Genomic DNA, 19,044 nt, shown 5'->3' with positions numbered 1-19,044 from the left:
AGGTGGCGCCCTTCAAAAGAAAAGGGAAAAAGGTGTAGTCTGGTCACGGCCTCTTCGACAACCATTGAGTGTGGAATGTAAACACAACTGAACAGACTACTCGATTAATTTTCTATGGAAACTGCATAAATATTTGAGCTGCTTCTCCAATCGAGGCAGCGGACATAAAGTTTCGTACTGAAAATAGGCCAACAAAGTAGATGATTAGAATTTTTGGTAAGTATTATTGTATTAGCTTAGGGTACTACCAATTCATTGGGTAGGATTTTGGATAACTTTCCGTATGGCGCCACCACCTTTTCACTCATTTTTACAAAAAGGGATATATCAATCAGGTAAATTAGATACTATATTATTTTATTTCGAATGAAAAAGTGGTGGCGCCATACGGAAACTTTTCCAGGATTTTACAAACATATATAATATTTATATAATTATATGGATGGGATAATAATAAAAAGATAAAATAGGCCCCACTTAACTTCAGCAGACAGAGGTCAGAATCAGACTCAAACAGAGCCCCTGCCCAACTTAAGCAAAGGTTCGCTCGGCCCCAGCGGCTAGTCTATCCAGGACCGCTGGAATGGGCTAATCGCTTGCACAGATTCTTGTTCAGGAAATCCGTCACGTATGCAGTGCATAGAAATATAGTGCAGTGTGAGTGTGATGCATGATGGGACTGCGCATTATTAAACCAATAATGACAGTGCATGATACGTTTGCCCGTCCCAGCGCCTTTGGTTTAATTAAGAGCAAGGCACTGGGGACGAGCGAAAAGCCAAAGGGCGGCCAAACTGGCGTTAATCAATATCATAAGCAATAAGAAAGAGAGTAGGGCAAAATATAAACATGCTTATATCATACAACATGTGCTGCAATTGAGTCCCCAGCCCAGAGCACGACTTGTTTATTTGGTGAGAAATACAGCATTTTACCAGTCCAGTGTTGCGATAACGTAGCGCTCCTGCCGACGGCGCAGGAGGGTTACGTTGTTGCAAAACCAGTCAGACTTTGAACATTTTGAATTTGTTAAAAAGTTGTCAGATATAAAACTTAATTTCAAAGATTTGTCAGTTTTTCCGTACGTAGTGAGTGGTTGTATTGTGACATCACGTTTTACTCTCTAGCATCTTGTCAAAGTCCTGCGATTGATTTGGAGATCAATAATTACATAGCTCTTTGTGAAACTAAAATCAACCCATGTTCTGTTTGTAATGATTGTTAATGTTAGTGAAAATACATTCACAAAAGTGTTTTCAAGACTGTTTTTCAATTTGTTATTATTATTTTGTTTTCAATCATCAGGTTTAGAATGTAAGCCTACACTACACGTCTGGGGGTTTACTAGCCCAGGTTGGACTCCTCCGTTGCAGGCAACGCAGTGGCACTGACTGACGTCCTAACAACGCTAGGGGTTTACATGAACACCCAAAGTAGAATCAGTGCAATGAGAAATGACGACCAGACCAGCAGCGTCTTGCAGACCTCAGAGAAACCAACGTGTAGGCCCTGAGCCCTCCTCCTGTGAACCTCTCAACATCATCCAAATACGCAAGGGAAGATGGCTTCACATTCAGCATATCATTCCCGAAGTCATACTGAAGAAGCACAGTGTGGCTCTTCATCAACCGATAGCACCCTCAGAACTTCATGTGTTAGATGAAAAGACTGCCGATGAGGCTCAAAGAAACGATGACTCCATCCAGAACTTGGATGGTGATGCGAATGGTGCTGCATGCAAACCAAGCAATATGAATCCCAGTATTACATCCCTCTCGCAGGATAATCCACCTCAGAAGCAGAGACTATCATTGCATGATCAAGTCCTTGAGAAGCAACTAAGAAACAGTGACGACAGCTTAATAAACAATCGAATGATAGATTGGCCAACGGCTAATTCAGAACTGTCGAGCTTGGGTTCTCTTCGATCCGTCATGGAGGATGGGGACACCGTTTTCTTCTTCATCCACGGGGTCGGAGGGAGCTCAGATCTCTGGCAGTACCAGATGAGGTACTTTGTTGACGAGGGTTTTGAGGTGGTCGCTGCTGATCTGCTGGGTCATGGTTTGAGTAGAGCACCTCATCAGTCTCAGGCCTACACCTTTCAGGAACATGCCGACGACATGCTGGCCGTGTTTGATCGCTTCTGCAAAAAGCGAAATGTCCTGGTGGGCCATTCTTATGGGTGGGTTTTATCTTTTTTTTTACTTTTTCAAAGGACTGAAGTGTTTCTGTTTTTTAAGGCACTTGACGCGTTTGGTAATTAACAAAGACCAGCATTCTCACTTGATGTATATTTGTGTGCTTTTGTGTGTCATAGGAAAAACACAGGCCTGAAGTCTTTCTCAGATTCAAATATTTTGAGTGGAAAATTAACTCTTTCTCAAAAACTACGTTACTTCAGAGGGAGCCATAATCATACTTGGCCAGTGGTTTCCTCCCATATCTTAATCTGAAAATTTCCTTCCTTGTCTTCTCTCTAGAGTTAACAAATAAACAATAAACAAATAAGTGAAGCATCAATTGCAACCTTTATGAACAAATATTTTCTATTTCATAGCTTTTTTTAAAACATGATTTGTGAACTTTATTTTTCATTTTGCAGAGCCTGTTTTTGTGCCAAGATAGCCTCTGAACGTTCGAGGAAAGTGACTAAAATTGTGCTCATCAGTGGTGGTGGCCCGGTCTCGCTGCAACCTGAATTATGTCAACTGTTCTGTCTACCCAGCCCAGTATTGACTTGTATCAAGCCAGTCATCATCAATGGCTTTGTTAGGTAAGGAACCAGGATAGGTTTTTAGGGAAACAGAGATGGATTTTACAAAGAGTTAAGACTAGTCTTATCACAAGTTTAGTGTGAGGTACACGACCTAGCTTGGATCTATATATAGCCCAAAGTTTTTAAAAAGAAATCTGAAGAGTCAAAGGACTAGTCCTAAGTTAGGTCTAATTTGTTTTGAAATTGACCTCTGGTTAAATTTTACAAGGAGTGGAATATGTCCGAAGAATCTTGACAGATCCACTGCTACTAATAACAAACCTTCAACTATAACAGCTGGCAAAAAAATCTTTATTAGTTATCGTCAGAAAAATATAGCATTTCTGCATCTTATATCTGACGAGGCAAAAGGCCAAGTTGGTTAAGGGTAGGTTTCAGGCCTAAATCACTGCAGCCACTGCTGCGCCTGCGGGTGTTGTGGCCGAGTGATGAAGAGCGTTAGACTCAAGTTCTGATATGTACTGAATGTTGGTTCGAATCCTGGCCTAGTCAGTTGCTACAATTGTGTCCGTGAGTACTAAGGAGTACCTGCCGAGACCTTGGGAGTAACCTGCGATGGACTGGCATCCTGTTCAGGGGGAGTAGAAACATTCTCAATCGTTTATTGTAAATGAAGCCGGATACAAACACTGGCCTGATGAGCCATATTGGCTCGAGGCAGACTTTACTTCGTTAATGTTGCATTTTAAAACCTTATCGCAGCCAAGCTTTCCACAAAAACAGTCAGCACACAAAGCAAGACAAGACGCGCACCTTCGATGTCCCGGCGTATGTTCTGCGTGCAACGATGCAGGGCCAGCTGTGGATGGAAGGTAATGAGGACTACCACGCTGCCCTCAATGTTGGCGTGCTGCTCATCTACGGCATGCAGGACGAACTCGTACAACTCGATGATGAGAAATGGATGAATGAGGTTGGTGATGATTGTCTGATGTATCGCTAAGTTTAAATTTTGTTTTCACATAGTCTTTCTGCTGATGTTATTCAGAACTGTATTCTTGTATACCCTGGTAAACATCAACATTGTCTCTTAAAGCCACTTGACACCTTTGTAAATTGTATCCCAATTGATGCATAAAATAACAAATCTGTTAAAACTTTTGCTCAACTGGTCATTGAAGTAATGAAAGAAAAGAAACCCTTGTTGCACAGATCTGTGTGCCTTCAGATGTCTGAGAAAGGCTTCAGGCCTGAAGTTTTTCTCAGTTTCAAAGATTTTATTAGTGAGAAATTTACATCTTTCTCAAAAGCTACATTTCTCACAATGTGTTATACTATCAACAGCTGTCCGTTACCTATACCAAGTAAGTTTTTATGCTTACATATACTCGGATTCGAATCCAGCTTTAGTCAGTTTTTGTTCATTCACCCTAAGAATTAAATAATTTTATTTTGCTTTCCATCATTGACCATTTCAGACAATATACGCATCTCAGCTTGAGACACTCGACAATGCAAGTCATATGGTCATGATCGAACAGCCGGAGAAAGTCAACAGCTTGATTCATGACTTCGTCCTGAAGGACACGATGGTTAGACGGCGCCACGCCGGCTCACAACCACGGGCAACTTTGTCGGCTAAAGCTGGGCAGCACGGCAAGACCATGCCACATGTCACGATCACGTGACAGGAACAGTGTATGCGTCACTACATTGTCACGTGAATCGCAGATAGCACACCTCAGGTAAAACTTACACCATATGTCGCTAAAACATTAATCAATAGTGTCACATGACTGTCACATGACAACAACAGTTTGTATGGTACATGATCCTTATGTCTCAGAATTTTTTATTTTACAAATGTAATATTTTAAAAAAAGTCATCTCACAAGAACAGTATTTTGAAAGTAAACAGCATTCTACCTTTTTGTTTCATAGACAGATCTACTCTGACTGTTACAAATTTACAGATTTACTGTAACATGTAGTTACTTTTGCTTTTTTTAACCCAAAAAGCCAATTGCAGAGTTTATTGAAATCCTCAGGATGTTTTCTGACTTCAAAAAAATCCAATACCATTATAAAGGAATCGGATTTGTGTTTGTAAGGGGAGGTTTTTCTGATTTGTATGCAATGGTCAGAAACTCCATTTGGACGTACTTGAAACTAGCGTGCTTTCTGACGAAAAATAAATGCAACTGTTGGTGAATTTTCTGGGTTCTTGTAGGCGCTTTGGGTACCTTTAAGCCCGGTTCATACTTCCTGCAAATGCGAAGCGAATTTGACGTCACAACCCTCCTTTCGCAGCAATATTCGCAAGTGAGTTGAGCGGAGTTTAACTGCTGCGAATTATTCGTTGCGAATTTGTGACGTCAACATTCGTATCGCATTCGCATTCGCAGGAAGTATGAACCGGGCTTAACGGTGGGTAAGTTGAGAAAATAGAATGAATTGTTGCAAACTGCTTACCAAGAAATGGCACCTATGGTACATGTATTATACGTAATTTTCACTTATGTTCTATTGAGAACTATTACGCAGAGAACAAGGAAAATGAGTGCCTTTACAGCGTATTTCGCCTCATTCAAAGCATTTTCTTTTTAAATGCAATATCACACTAACCTTCCTAAGAGTTGTATGTTGGCCTGCCGCAAACTTTTAAGGCCTTATTCTTAACGGAAAATCGATGAAGAGATAATAAGCATTTTATGCACTCGATGTATTCTACTCTTTCACAGTGTATTAATGTACCTTTGGGGGTAGCTGTGAAAGTTACCTCTCACTAGTATTTTAACAGTTTGTATTCATGCAAAAGCATAGTTTTAACAAACAGCTTAATTTTTATACTTATTTTCTGTCACTGCCTGTAGTTACAGTTGAACACACAATTCATTTCTAGACATTTCCGTATTTTTTTTAAACTTTACATTTTTAAAGTGAACTCAGGTACATGTTAAAGTACACAGGGGTGGATTTCACTAAGAGTTAGGACTAGTCTTATCTCGAGTTAGGACGAGTTACTCGATCTAACTTAGGACTATCCATGCAATTTGTATATCTCCTAGGACTAGTCCTAAGTTAGGACTAGTCCTAACTCTTTTTGAAATCGACCCCTGGGATGTCACTGTGGTCCAGTGGTGAGACTGCAGGACTTGTTATTACAAGGTTTTGGGTTCCAATCCTACGAAGCTAAGAATCAAAATTGATTTGATTTGTGCAATTCATAACCCAATGTTTGCCATGTTGCCTAGAAGGACAGATATTCTAAACAGTCTAAACAAAATATTATAAACAAACAAACATTCTACAAGTATTTTCTGTTATGTGGTAGATTTTTAAAGATAATGTGCTAAATTGACAGTTAAAGGTCAAGTTGTACTTTGGTAAATGATGTGATATTTTTCTGATTTTGTTATAGCTACTTTTTATTTATATTTTATTTTATTTATATTTTTATTTATATTTTTTTGTGTGGGGATGTTCACTCACCATTTGGAAAAAGTTATATTTCCGCATTGGTCTCATGAGAAGAAGAATTATAAGAACATTTGATTTTTGAATGAGTTTTAATGTATACTTAAAACATAAATTGGTAATAGCTGTGTGTTATAATTAATGAATTGTATAATATATTTTTTACAAAATTTAAGATGTGTTAACTTATTTGTACAGATTTGATTTAATACGAAATTGATAATTGTGTTTTACAGGCTGTACCATTATCATAGACTTATTGAATTATAATATCCGCAATGCCCCAGTGCAGTTCGGGATTGTTGTTTTTGGTACTCCTTAAAAGAACAGATTACAACATTTTGAAGACAGTGGACACTATTGGTAATTGTCAAAGACCAGTCTTCTCACTTGCTGTATCTCAACATATGCATAAAATAACAAACATGTGAAAATTTGAGCTCAATTGGTCGTCAAGGTTGCGAGATAATAATGAAAGAAAAAACACCCCTGTCACACAAAGTTCTGTGCTTGCCGATGCTTGATTTCGAGACCTCAAGTTCTTAATCTGAGGGGTCTCATAATCAAAATCGTGGAAAATTACTCCTTTTTAGAAAACTTTGTCACTTCAGAGGGAGCCGTTTCTCACCATGTTTTATACTGTCAACCTCTCCTCTTTACTCGTTACCAAGAAAGGTTTTTTTGCTAATAATTATTTTGAGTACTTACCAACAGTGTCCACTGCCTTTAAAAGAACAGATTACAACATATTAAAGACTTTGAGTTTTTTGCTCTGGTCATGATGTGAAAATTCAGTGAAAGTACATCTGTAAAATTGGACTCAACATTGGATAAAAAGTTTTTCAAACATACGGTTGGACTCACAATCAATCAAAAATATTTCAAGGGAAGTTTTCAACCAATGCCATCTTTATACCATGAAGTTACACGTACATTATGACTAAATCTTATCACTTTATATTTCCAATCTTACCAATGTTGTGCCACTGTTATTTTAACATATTCTGTGAATGTTCTTCTCAAAATTCTTCCATAATTGTTGTCATTCTACGTGAACTTTCAGTGCTTTCCAGATACCAAGTAAAACTGTGTAAAGTCTCTTGTCAAGTCGTGCAGGTTTTTCTGGCCAAGTTCAACAAAATCTCATTCAAATTCATTCCAAAATGAAAGCTCTGTTGAATTAGCATTCTACAATTTTCTCAATGCCAGAAGCAAGTAGACTTGTGGACAAGTCGTTAATGGTCCCATGCAGTGAGATAGTCGAGTTGTGGCGGTGCTATGCAGGTACACTGCTCTTGCGCGAACTGCTGGTTGTTTCTACGACCGTAGTTGTGACAGCAGTAGCAGAATAACGCGGTCAGAACGCTAGAGTCAGAACGCTATCATCGCGACAGACAAACAACTTGTCCACAAGTCTAGATGCAAGAGGCTGCTCAACCATTCAGTTTCATCAATTTGAGAAATTCAAAAGAGTGTAGTCTAGCATGCCTATAACTAACTCACAGAGAATTACTAAATGACCTATAATGAAAAGAACAATGTATGCACAAAAATAAAATTGTAGCTAAAAGAAAGCATGTGGTTTTACTGTATTAGGGTAACATGCAAGAATTTGAATGTGTTTTGATGAAATTGAATAATTATTTGCTGAAATTGACAAAGAAAAACCTCACAGATTTGCTTTGATGTACAGTGCCTTCAAATGAAAGGAGTAGGTTTTTACTTTATTTTGATCAGTTTTACAAATATTACCAAAACCATACCTTATCTTGATTCTTTTTTTCCTCTCATATTCTCACCTTAACAATTACTTAACCTATTCACAAACACTTTTTTAGCTGCACAGTTCAAACTTGTAGTATCAAAATGTAGAGATTTGCACCAACAGGGTTTAGAAGTATAATTAATTTATTTTTTGTCATTGACTCATGGTATATACTGCACATTTTGAAAATTTGGTCTAAGTACAACAACTAGGTTTGTAAAGATAATTTTACATGTAAGTTTGTTTAAAACATTCCAACTACCTGATTGCCTTTTAAGTGTTAAAAGTAACGTAGACTTAAATCATGGAGCAAGCAGTGATTACATTACCAATTTAAAATAATAATCTGATGTAAAAGAGATTAAAAAAAAACTGCTTAGCACAGAAACCTTGCTTAGCAACAAAAGGTTACCATCCAACATTTCATGAATTTTACATTGTTGCGACTGGTGTCCTTTTGAATTTTCGCTAGCAAAGAAATTTACCATGGAGTCACATTAACTTCGTCAGGCCCTACACTTTTTTCAATGCACTTATTTTGTCAAACATGGTATTTAACAGGTGTATGGACTTCTAATCACCAACCATCAAACAAAAATACTTCTATTATTAGTTATTTTATTTTTACAAATTGCACTTATTTTGTCAAACATGGTATTTAACAGGTGTATGGACTTCTAATCACCAACCATCAAACAAAAATACTTCTATTATTAGTTATTTTATTTTTACAAATTGTAATTACATAAAGAGGAGAAGTCGCAATTAAAATTTAATATTACTGAAGACAAGTGTTTTGTGGAATGTTATGTTCCCTTGCAGGTGTATGGGTGTTTTATGATTATTGTTATATTTTTATTTGAATAAATATGAGACTTTTTTAGTTTGTTCTGTCTTTAAGTAATGAAATTAATGATAGGTGTACCCTTTCACTCTACAAAGTTAACCTTGTAGGGGATACATACAAAACATGTTCAGTTCAAGATGTGGGAGGAAAACCACAGCTGGGAAAAACCCACACAGTTAGATATTGAAAACCCAATCCAAATTCAATGAGATAACAGTCTGACGCAGGATTCCAACCAAGGTCCCACAGAGTTAAAAAGCAGGAAAAATTGTGTGAGCGCAATTAAAACTTCTTTTTTTCCCCCATACCAGGACTTTCCACCACAGAGAGTCAAATTGATGGAAAGGCACTACTAAAGCACATTTTCTTTTCGTTCTCTGTTCCAGTCAGGATTTAAGTTGATTACATTTACATTAATCTCAAATGATATCATTGGTGTAAAGTCCTAGATCCAACCCCGGGCCCACCCCCGGTTTAACCCCGGGCACACCACCACGCGGGGTGCACGTTTGTGTATACCGCCCCCTTCCGCCAAATTATGTGCAATGTCTAGTCTTTGCACTGGGTAGAGTGTAAGACCAGTGTGCGTGTGTACGCTGCCGACATTTTGCGCGTAAAAAGACTATGTCAAAAATCAACTCGGCCATGCACGTCCAAATTGTAGCGTAAACTTGACGTTATTTCTGTTAGATTAAGCAGGCAAGTTTGCAATTAGTTTACCCTAACGATGAACATCTATTAGGCTTAACATTGTATAGAAAATCATCGTCAGTTTCATGTGGCCATTGTTCGTCCAAAAAGTAGAATATTGAAGCTGTTTTCGGGTTGTTGAGTTACAACTGCTGACTGTTGCTGCCTCGATCGTCCATGTTTTTCGATTTGGACGACTCCCCCTGTGACATGTGTGAGTGAGACGTCGTGTGCAGTGTAGAAAGCTTCGAGGCATATCGTTTGGTGTTATCTGCTTAGCAAGTATTCCATGGTCCGTGAAAGAAAAGTATACAAAACAAGATGGTATGTTAGTTATTGTACAGTTTAGTTTAGTTGTAATGAAGTGATTAAAGTTATCTGGTATTATTATTATAATTATAAATAGTTATAAATACACAGCCACATTTGATTAATAAAATAATGTACTCAGAGACTCGGAGTCGGAATCAGACTGAGAGAAACAAACTAAAAACAGACAATTGATTTAGTTGACACTAAATTAAGTAGTACAACCTTTTCCAAGTTCTATCCAGCATTTTGGTTTTACAGAATATCTGCATGCAATCTCAAATTATGACAATACACAATACACAATGACCAATGTAATGTTGTTAATAATGTTAATTAAATATCTGGAAATCATGATATTGATAGGATTAGTTATGACCCAGTCTAGTAACTGGGGCGCTGTATTCATTTTTTCGAACTTTCGACATTATCGGTTATACTACTACTGACTGATAATAGCAAAATTTTGAATAAAAAAAATAAAGGATTAGCCTACCGGTAATGTCAAATTTTTTAAAAAAGGAACACAGCGCCCCAGTTACTGGGTCTAGGATTAGTTAATCATAAATGAAATTGGGCCATACAAACTTCTAGAGTCACACGTTTTACAGCAGCAGAATTCTGTGGTACTGTGCCATGAAGTAGTGCCATGAAGTACTTCATGGCACAGTACATCACTGATCAGGATCCCAGTTATAGTTTCTAGAAGTAGCCATGAAGTAGGTAGAACTAATGTCAATGAGAATATTAATTTTGGTTTTTACCCATACACCGATGTGTGTTAGCACTGTAACTGTATACTCAGTACTTTCCCGAGTCCTGTGAAAAAAATATCACAGGCATGTTACTCGGGTGGGATTCGAACCACATGGTAAAAAAACAAAATTAATATCCTTTAACCCCGATGCAAATTTAATGTCTATTATATCGTTGCGGTACCCGCTGCCAAAACATAGGATTCGAACTGCCTCTAGCTACCGGGCAACCTCAGTAGTCTAGTTGGTAAGACACTGCTCTAGAATTGCAAGGGTCGTGGGTTCGAATCCCACCCGAGTAACATGCCTGTGATATTTAGTCACAGGACCCGGGAAAGTACTGAGTATACAGTGCTAACACACATCGGTGTATGGGTAAAAACCAAAATTACTAATGTCAATGAGGTTCCTTGTTCAAGGAGACGATAGCGGAACGAACCTTGTAGTTCTATTAGTGTAAGCATGGAGGAATATTCCATGGTATAAGAGCTTGAAGAAGGGATCCTGACGATGAACTCTGCTCTCAGCAAAAAAAAAATGCATGTTCTACTTCTATTCTACACCAACATTCAACACTGACCAGTCTGCTGTCTTTTTGCTCTAAGGTGTGAGTTTTCTCTAACCTTCGTTCCTCATGTCTATTAATTCTTTCAGAGTGTCAGTGAAATGTTAAGGGGCTTACCAAGTCATAATGAGAACAACTTCAGTCGCTTCCACAGTGATGGAAGTAGAGGATCGGTGAGTTAACTAAATTTTAAAAGGAAGATAATTTGTCTATAAAAGAATCCAATGAACACACATTAAAGGGACACGTTTGGTAATTACTCAAAACAAATATTAACTTGAAAACTGACTTTGTATCGAGCTGTTGATAGTATAAACAATGTGGGAAACAGCTCTCTCTGAAGTAATGTAGTTTTTGAGAGAGAGGTAATTTCTCATTAACATAATAAAAGACTTCTAGCTAGAAGTCTTTTATTCCTTTCTGAAAGCACACAGATTTGTCCAGCAAGTTTTTTTTTCCTTTCATCATTTTCTCGCAACTTCGATGACCGACTGAGCCCAAATTTTCAGAGGCTTGTTATTTTATGCTTAAATGATGGGATACACCAAGTGAGAACACTGGTCTTTGACAATTATTAAACGTGTACAGTGCCTTTAAGACACAGTTGGCAGTCTCCCTATTTTGTCAATATCTTTGTTCGGAGGTGCCAGTCAGAAGCCATACAATACAATCTCTAATTGTGGTGTAACCAGGGATCACACTCAAGCTTCAGAGGGATCACATTACTTTTAAAGCCATTGGACACTTTCGGTAAACAGTATTGTCCAAAGGCCCACACTTCTTGTATCACAACTTATATATAAAATAACAAACCTGTGAAAATTAAGGCTCAATCGGTCATCGGAGTCAGGAGACAAAATAACAGGAAAACCCACCCTTGTATCCGCACGTTTCGCCGTGTCATGACATGTGTTTACTATAATCCGTAAATTCTCGTTGTCGAGAATTGATAATTGTTTTAATGTTTTCTCAAAAAGTAAAGCATTTCATGGAATAATATTTCAAGAGAAATCTTTCACCATTACCTTCTGTAAACCCTGTAAGTTATTTGTAAATCTGTGAACTTTTTTTTCCCGAAAGTGTATAATGGCTTTAAGGGACTTCTTTGAGCTTGTCACTCAACTAGATTTATAATTTCCTTAAATATTATTATTAATTTTCAGAGTAAGAAGCCAGCTGTGTATCTCCCAACAAAAGATTACCCTTCAGATCAAGGTAAGAACACTTCGCACTCTTAACTTGGGCCGTTGGGTTAGCCTAGTGGGTACCTTTCCCCCTCCTTCCACCTCTAGGACCTCGGTTTTGATTCAAACCCACAACCTTGTGATCGCAAGTCCTGCAGACTTCCAGTTGACAACCGGTGACCCTTGCATATTGACATCAAGAATGGTCAAACAGCGGCTCATTGAGCCACAAAAGGAAGCTTTAACCTTGGCTTAGTTGCGATGTAACGTAATCGCAACTGATTTAACGTAATCGCAACTGATTTAACGTAATCGCAACTACCATTGGCTGAGAGTGAGAGTGCGGCGTCTGTTTGTGGTGCGTGCGCATACTACCGATTATGTGGATTGTGTTTTCAGTCCCTACATGATTGAGTGGGTTTTCCCTGGAATAAATCTCTGGAGTTTTCCTCCGACGTTCTAAAACTGAAACATCCTTCTCTCCATTGGGCTCTTGTGCAGTATAGTATTTGGCTTCACAATTCAGTCACCCCAAAATCAACTAAAATTAAAAACAAAACGAGAAAAATAACCTTCTATAATACGGCTGATTCCATATAGACACAAACCTTGTCCACCATTTCACAACCTTGCCTCATTTGAACAAACGGGTGGGGATTGATTATTTTTGAAACGATGGCATTCTATAATTATCCATAATATAGGACTCCTATATCATAATATAGGACTCCTATATTAAAGTTTTTGAGTCTCGGGACAGTGCTCTAAACCACTCTGCTTTGACAACTTGGCTATGACATGCTACACAATAACGCACTACGCTCAATGTCATAGTCATAGTGTTAGCCAGTAGGGAGGGGTATCTGTGTGTCTTTTAGAAATCATGTTTTAGATTTGGACACCTTGTTTTATCCGTCATAAACATGTATGGTATTGTAATGGAACAATTTGGACGCCCAGTTTTTAAATTAACAGCAAATTTTGACACCCTTTTACAAAATCCTGGCTAAAACCTTGTTTGGTATGTGGCACATTTACTAAGCAAATATAGAAAATATCCCTCCATGATTACCTGAGGTATTGATTAATTCTTCTTACTCTAAATGTCATTGCAGTTATCACAACAGAGAAGACCAATATCCTGCTGCGATATCTTCATCAACAATGGGACAAGAAGGTAAGGTGATCTGTTATGACTCTAGGGTGTCGGATTTCTTTCTCTCTGGAAGTCAGAACTTTCCATTCAGCAGTAAATATCACATCCTTTCAGGGTGGTGCATTGAAGGAGGATGGCACAACAGTTTGGGAAGAGTACGTTCCACTCTGATCCACTGTTAAAGACATTGGACACTATTGGTGATTGTCAAAGACCAGTCTTCTCACTTGCTGTATCTCAACATATGCATAAAATAACAAAAATTTGAGCTCAATCGGTCGTCGAAGTTGCGAGATAACAATGAAAGAAAAAACACCTTCTCACACGGAGTTGTGTGCGTTCAGATGCTTGATTTCGAGACCTCAAATTCTATACGTAAGGTCTCGAAATCAAATTCGTGGAAAATAACTTCTTTCTCGAAAACTACTCCACTTAAGAGGGAGCCGTTTCTCACCATGTTTTATACTATCAACCTCTTGTTACCAAGTAAATTTTATGCAGGCCTCGACCTCTACAGCGGCCACCAGCGGCCATTGCCGCGATGCCCCAGGGAATTGCCGTGAAGCCCTTTTAAAAATCACGTACCTTTCAGATGAGCAGAAGGGAGTTTAATTAAGTCGATGAATAAGGGGAGGGGGGGGTAAAATGGGGTAAGTTAATTACTGGGGTAATCGTTTGCAATTTGAGTGCTGTAATTAATTCAGAAACAAATATTTTTAAACTTTTATTCAATTTCAGTTGCACAGCATGTAAACAGTGACAATGAAATAAATATGTGTTGGAAAGTTGACAACCATCTTGAAATCAGTGGATAGTATATTAACATAATCATCAACAAACAAAGGTTTGAAAATGACCTTGGTGCCCTTTCAGTTGGCGTTGGTGCCCCTTTCTTTTTTAGAGCTTTTGAGGCCAAGTGGCCTTGCCCCTCTGAAGCTAAAGATTGAGGCCTGTTTTATGCTAACAATTATTTTGAGTAGTTACCAATAGTGTCCACTGCCTTTAAGCCTCCTACATGTACGTGTACTCTCTTCATCTTTGAAGTAAAGCAATCCTGCAGTACAAAATTACGTACGTGTGCATTCTATGTTCGATAACACCCCATGCTTTAATAGATTCTGCCTTGTGATTGGTTTAGTGCGAGTATTTATTATATTTGTTTAGGTCTATCTACTTTGATAATAATCGATGGTGAATGTATTGTATTTTGGATCTTTTAAAAACTCTTTGTTGTTTTAACTTGTTAAAATGTGTGTACCATAATGGTAATTTGTCTCAGTGTTGTTTAGGGTTACATACATCTTTTTAAATTCATTCTATTTTTATTATTTGCATGCTTTTAATGTTTTAAAGCGCATCAGGGTTGTATCAGTAAATCTTATTATTTTGTTGTCATTCTTATTTCCTTAGAATAACCAAAAGAAGCGAGACACGTCAAGCGCAAACATGGAGTCCGACACTTCCCCCGCTCGCAAGATACCCAGGCTAGATTCCAATCCAGGGAACTGCGGCTGAGTGAGGTCTTTCATCTCTGTATATATAATATATTTATAGGTAATCTTTACAATTAACCTTTATTTATGCCATCTTGGATTCACGTGTCCTCAATTTAAAGAGTATGTCTTGAGCTTCATTCTTGAAGGGGCACCGACAGTTTTCCCCTTGGTAAAGGGCACTTTTAATTCACGTGTCCTCAAGTCCCAAGGACCTAGTATGGCATAACAAGCATTGAGTTTCCTTCTTGAAGAGGTGGTAATTTTCCCCTGAGTACAGGGGCACTTCTATGATGAAAAATTGTAATTTTTATTGGAACTCTGCAAAAGGCACCGCGGCAAAAGCTCAGGGCACTACGCCAATTGCTGTGGCAGGCCTGTATGCTTCGTTTTTCTAAAGGGACAGGGCACCAAGGCATTTTATTATTTTTATCCTTGGTAACAAGGGCATCCTATGAGGAATTTGTGAATTTATACTGGAGCATTTCAAGGGCACCAAAGCAATGACCATGGAGCATGGAGGCAATTGCCTTCGTTGTCTCCGTGAAGTATCTGGCCTGCTGTGGGTTAGTTCAAGGCCTGGCGTTGTTGGAAAACAACCCCGATGTCCATATGTTGCTGTCATTAAGTTTGTTGATGGCATTGCTGCATCTTGTAAATAGTCAGGTTCTTGTATAGGTTAATTGCTGAATGTTAATGCTGGCAGGCAGGGAACCGGTCCAAGATGGCGGATGTGTTTTATTCATAGAAAAAGAACCCGGAGACTGCTGAGCTCGGCCGCCCTCTGTGTCGTCGGTGGACGCAACATACCGATACCACACGACAAACGTTTATGGCAAAATGATCATCGCGTGACACGGATGGATGGCAAAATGAGCATCACGTGACACACATGTATGGCAAAATGGCAAGATTGCATCGCACATAAACCGTTTCTAGTGTTTTCGATGGTCAATGTGACATCTACGTGCATGCGTAAAAAAAATGTCATCTGAGCGTCCATAAAAATGGTCTCACAACAAAACCGCAGGCACAAAGAAACACTCAGCATTATGTGGGTTCTATTTCTATGGTTTTATTTGATCTACTAATGTAAATGATGTTAATTGCTAATACACTCAGCCATAATACGGGCGCGATGTATCTTCAGGGCAACCTCACTCCCATGGGTGACCATTCACGCTCACTTGAAAAAAACCTGGAATTGTGTCATTCATGAGCATTTTGAATTGCGCATGCTAAGTGCCGTAGCGGTAAAAAGATTTTAACAAGCGTGTCCGCAAAGCAGAATCTTTTGGGGAGTTGCAAGAAAACTAGGGGGCCAGCTTGCACGTATGCCGTGGAAATGCATTGTTGCGTCATCCATTTTCGTACAGTTAGCGCCAGAAGCATAACCTTCTGTATGCTTATGGTTAGCGGCGCTATGAAATGGAAACTCGCGCAGTAAAGGCCATAATGTGTGAGTAGAATTCTGAGTTGGTTCTCTCCGGACCCTCCTGTTTTCCTCCCTCTAGAAAAATCAAAAACTTTTGATCTGAGGCTTTGCTCTGTGGTCATATTTGGGTTGATGTGGCTGGCCGCCAAAAACACTGCCTGCGGCTCAAACATGTCATTCGCAATTCTGTTTCCCAGCTGCGAGTTAGCATGATTAGCCTCCCAAGTTATTGTTTATCTGTCCCACCTCTCTCAGTTTGTCTTGCGGAATAAACAGTGGTACAGAAAAACTGTTTTTCTATTATAGCTATTTCAATAATTCATAGTAGTTGATAATGTAACCATTAACTAGACAGCGCGACATACAGTGAAAGTGTAACTAATATAAAGGTGAACTTGGGGTTGAACAAATAACAAACTAACAAGGGTGGAATTTGCACCTGCGATCTGTGGATTAATGTACTGCTGTTAGGTTCAAATCCCGCTTGGTCAATTTGTCTTTGGTCAACCCCGAATTAATTCAAACTTATACCCTGTCAGTTTTCCCTTGTGAACACAAATGTGAACTACAAAAATGAATGTTTCATTCTACCATTGAACATGTATATCTTACACCGTCGTGTAAATATTTGGTTGCTTCATGTTGAAGAAGGTGTACATGTGTGCAGAGATATCTTTGAGCCTCAGAAACATATTGCATTCCAATCAAGATGCCATGGTTTTTGTCTAAAGAAAATCGCAGTTACGTGGAGGGGTAATTTGATATGAGACGAAACACATTTTTTGAAGTACGGCTGCAAGCACAAAGAGATGTATTCAAAACTTATCTTATAATCAGGTGTTTTTTCTTTGCAGCGGAGGTGAAATTTGTGAAATTTACAAGCAGACTTGTGTGCTAAAAAGCACACAAGAGAGATTTTATTTCATAACAACTACCACTTCAAGCAAACCAAATGACCTCGGCCAAAAAAATAGCTCAGCAAACAAAAAGTACGCTTATCACACTAAGGCTACCTTTCAAAATACCGTGTCACATTTGTGACTGGTATCCTGCTCTTTCTTGATAAAGCAGAAAAAGGGTAAACGATAGTGTTTCTGGTAAGCAGATGAGTTAAGCAATAATCTTCACAATCTTTTAATTAAGAAAAGCATGTACAGTTCGGTCGACATGAATAATTGCTTACCAATAAGCGGCTTTTCAAAATGAAGACCAGAATGTTCTCGAGATGCATTGTAAGATATTAGTTGTACAGAATGTCTTGAGTTATTGCAATAATCTTAGATTATCAGAATGAATGTAAGCAGCTTCTTGGAGGAGAATATCGATGATTGTTTTGGCTGTGGCTATAGACCCTTTTCACGCTGCCACCATCTTGATCATGTTCCCTGTTTCCATAACAGCAATGAATGCTAAAATTCATTGCACAAACATGGCACCAGACTATTATTTCGTCCAGCCTCAGTTTGGTTACATTGAGTTGGAATGGAGTAAAATCAAGATGGCCACACCGTGATAAAGGTCTATAATTGAAAATCTTCAGTATAGAAATAACATTAAAGTTGTTCCAGTTTACGGGAACACTTAATAAGGAAGTTGTGGTTGGTCAATATAGAGTCGGTTTATTTTGTCTTGAAGTTTTGTCTAGTTTGCTTTCAGGTCTTGGACTTTGTGTTGAGGGGGCAAAGGAATGGTCCTCTGGTGAGGTGTACTTCTACTAGGAAAATCTTTGGGATTTTTGGACAAATTCTGATAAAAATGCAAGGCTTACCCCTTGTGAATTTTATCAAATTTTGGTCCTTTTTTGACAAAAATGCAAGGTTTACCCCATGTGATTTCATCAAATTTACACTGTACACTTTTTCAGGCAAAAATGCAAAGTTCACAAGGCTATAGCCTTGTACACTTTTCAGGCAAAAATTGCAAAGTTCACAAGGCTATATATAGCCTTGTACACTTTTTCAGGCAAAAATGCAAAGTTCACAAGGCATAGCCTTGTACACTTTTTCAGGCAAAAATTGCAAAGTTCACAAGGCTATAGCCTTGTACACTTTTCAGGCAAAAATAGCAAAGTTCACAAGGCTATAGCCTTGTACACTTTTCAGGCAAAAATTGCAAAGTTCACAAGGCTATAGCCTTGTACACTTTTTCAGGCAAAAATTGCAAAGTCCACAAGGCCTTGTACACTTTTCAGGCAAAAATAGCAAAGTTCTATAAGCCTTGTACACTTTTCAGGCAAAAAATAGCAAAGTTCACAAGGCTATAGCCTTGTACACTTTTCAGGCAAAAATTGCAAAGTTCACAAGGCTATAGCCTTGTACACTTTTTCAGGCAAAAATGCAAAGTTCACAAGGCTATAGCCTTGTACACTTTTCAGGCAAAAATTGCAAAGTTCACAAGGCTATAGCCTTGTACACTTTTCAGGCAAAAATTGCAAAGTCCACAAGGCCTTGTACACTTTTCAGGCAAAAATAGCAAAGTTCACAAGGCTATAGCCTTGTACACTTTTCAGGCAAAAATAGCAAAGTTCACAAGGCTATAGCCTTGTACACTTTTCAGGCAAAAATTGCAAAGTCCACAAGGCTATAGCCTTGTACACTTTTCAGGCAAAAATAGCAAAGTTCACAAGGCTATAGCCTTGTACACTTTTTA

At 38.5% G+C, this 19,044-nt stretch overlaps 2 protein-coding genes across 2 annotated transcripts; both read left to right on the top strand.

The window, feature by feature from the left end:
* The first annotated feature begins 15 nt into the window (after positions 1–15).
* LOC139941401 (protein ABHD8-like) lies at positions 16–8,320 on the top strand. The gene is made up of 5 exons (XM_071937874.1): positions 16–216; positions 1,306–2,185; positions 2,606–2,776; positions 3,482–3,692; positions 4,198–8,320. Exons 2-5 carry the CDS (start codon positions 1,455–1,457, stop codon positions 4,405–4,407), a joined length of 1,323 nt encoding a protein of 440 aa, XP_071793975.1. The 5' UTR covers positions 16–216; positions 1,306–1,454; the 3' UTR covers positions 4,408–8,320.
* A 1,093-nt stretch (positions 8,321–9,413) lies between these two features.
* On the top strand, positions 9,414–16,784 carry LOC139942106 (DET1- and DDB1-associated protein 1-like). Its single transcript, XM_071938806.1, has 5 exons — positions 9,414–9,822; positions 11,217–11,300; positions 12,291–12,342; positions 13,427–13,488; positions 14,878–16,784. The coding sequence occupies exons 1-5, from the start codon at positions 9,820–9,822 to the stop codon at positions 14,980–14,982; spliced, it is 306 nt and encodes a 101-aa protein (XP_071794907.1). The 5' UTR covers positions 9,414–9,819; the 3' UTR covers positions 14,983–16,784.
* The last annotated feature ends 2,260 nt before the right edge of the window (positions 16,785–19,044 follow it).

Source organism: Asterias amurensis, chromosome 9 (genome assembly GCF_032118995.1).
Source record: "Asterias amurensis chromosome 9, ASM3211899v1".
Lineage (NCBI taxonomy): Eukaryota > Metazoa > Echinodermata > Asteroidea > Forcipulatida > Asteriidae > Asterias > Asterias amurensis.
This window is presented reverse-complemented; position numbering and strand designations above follow the sequence as displayed.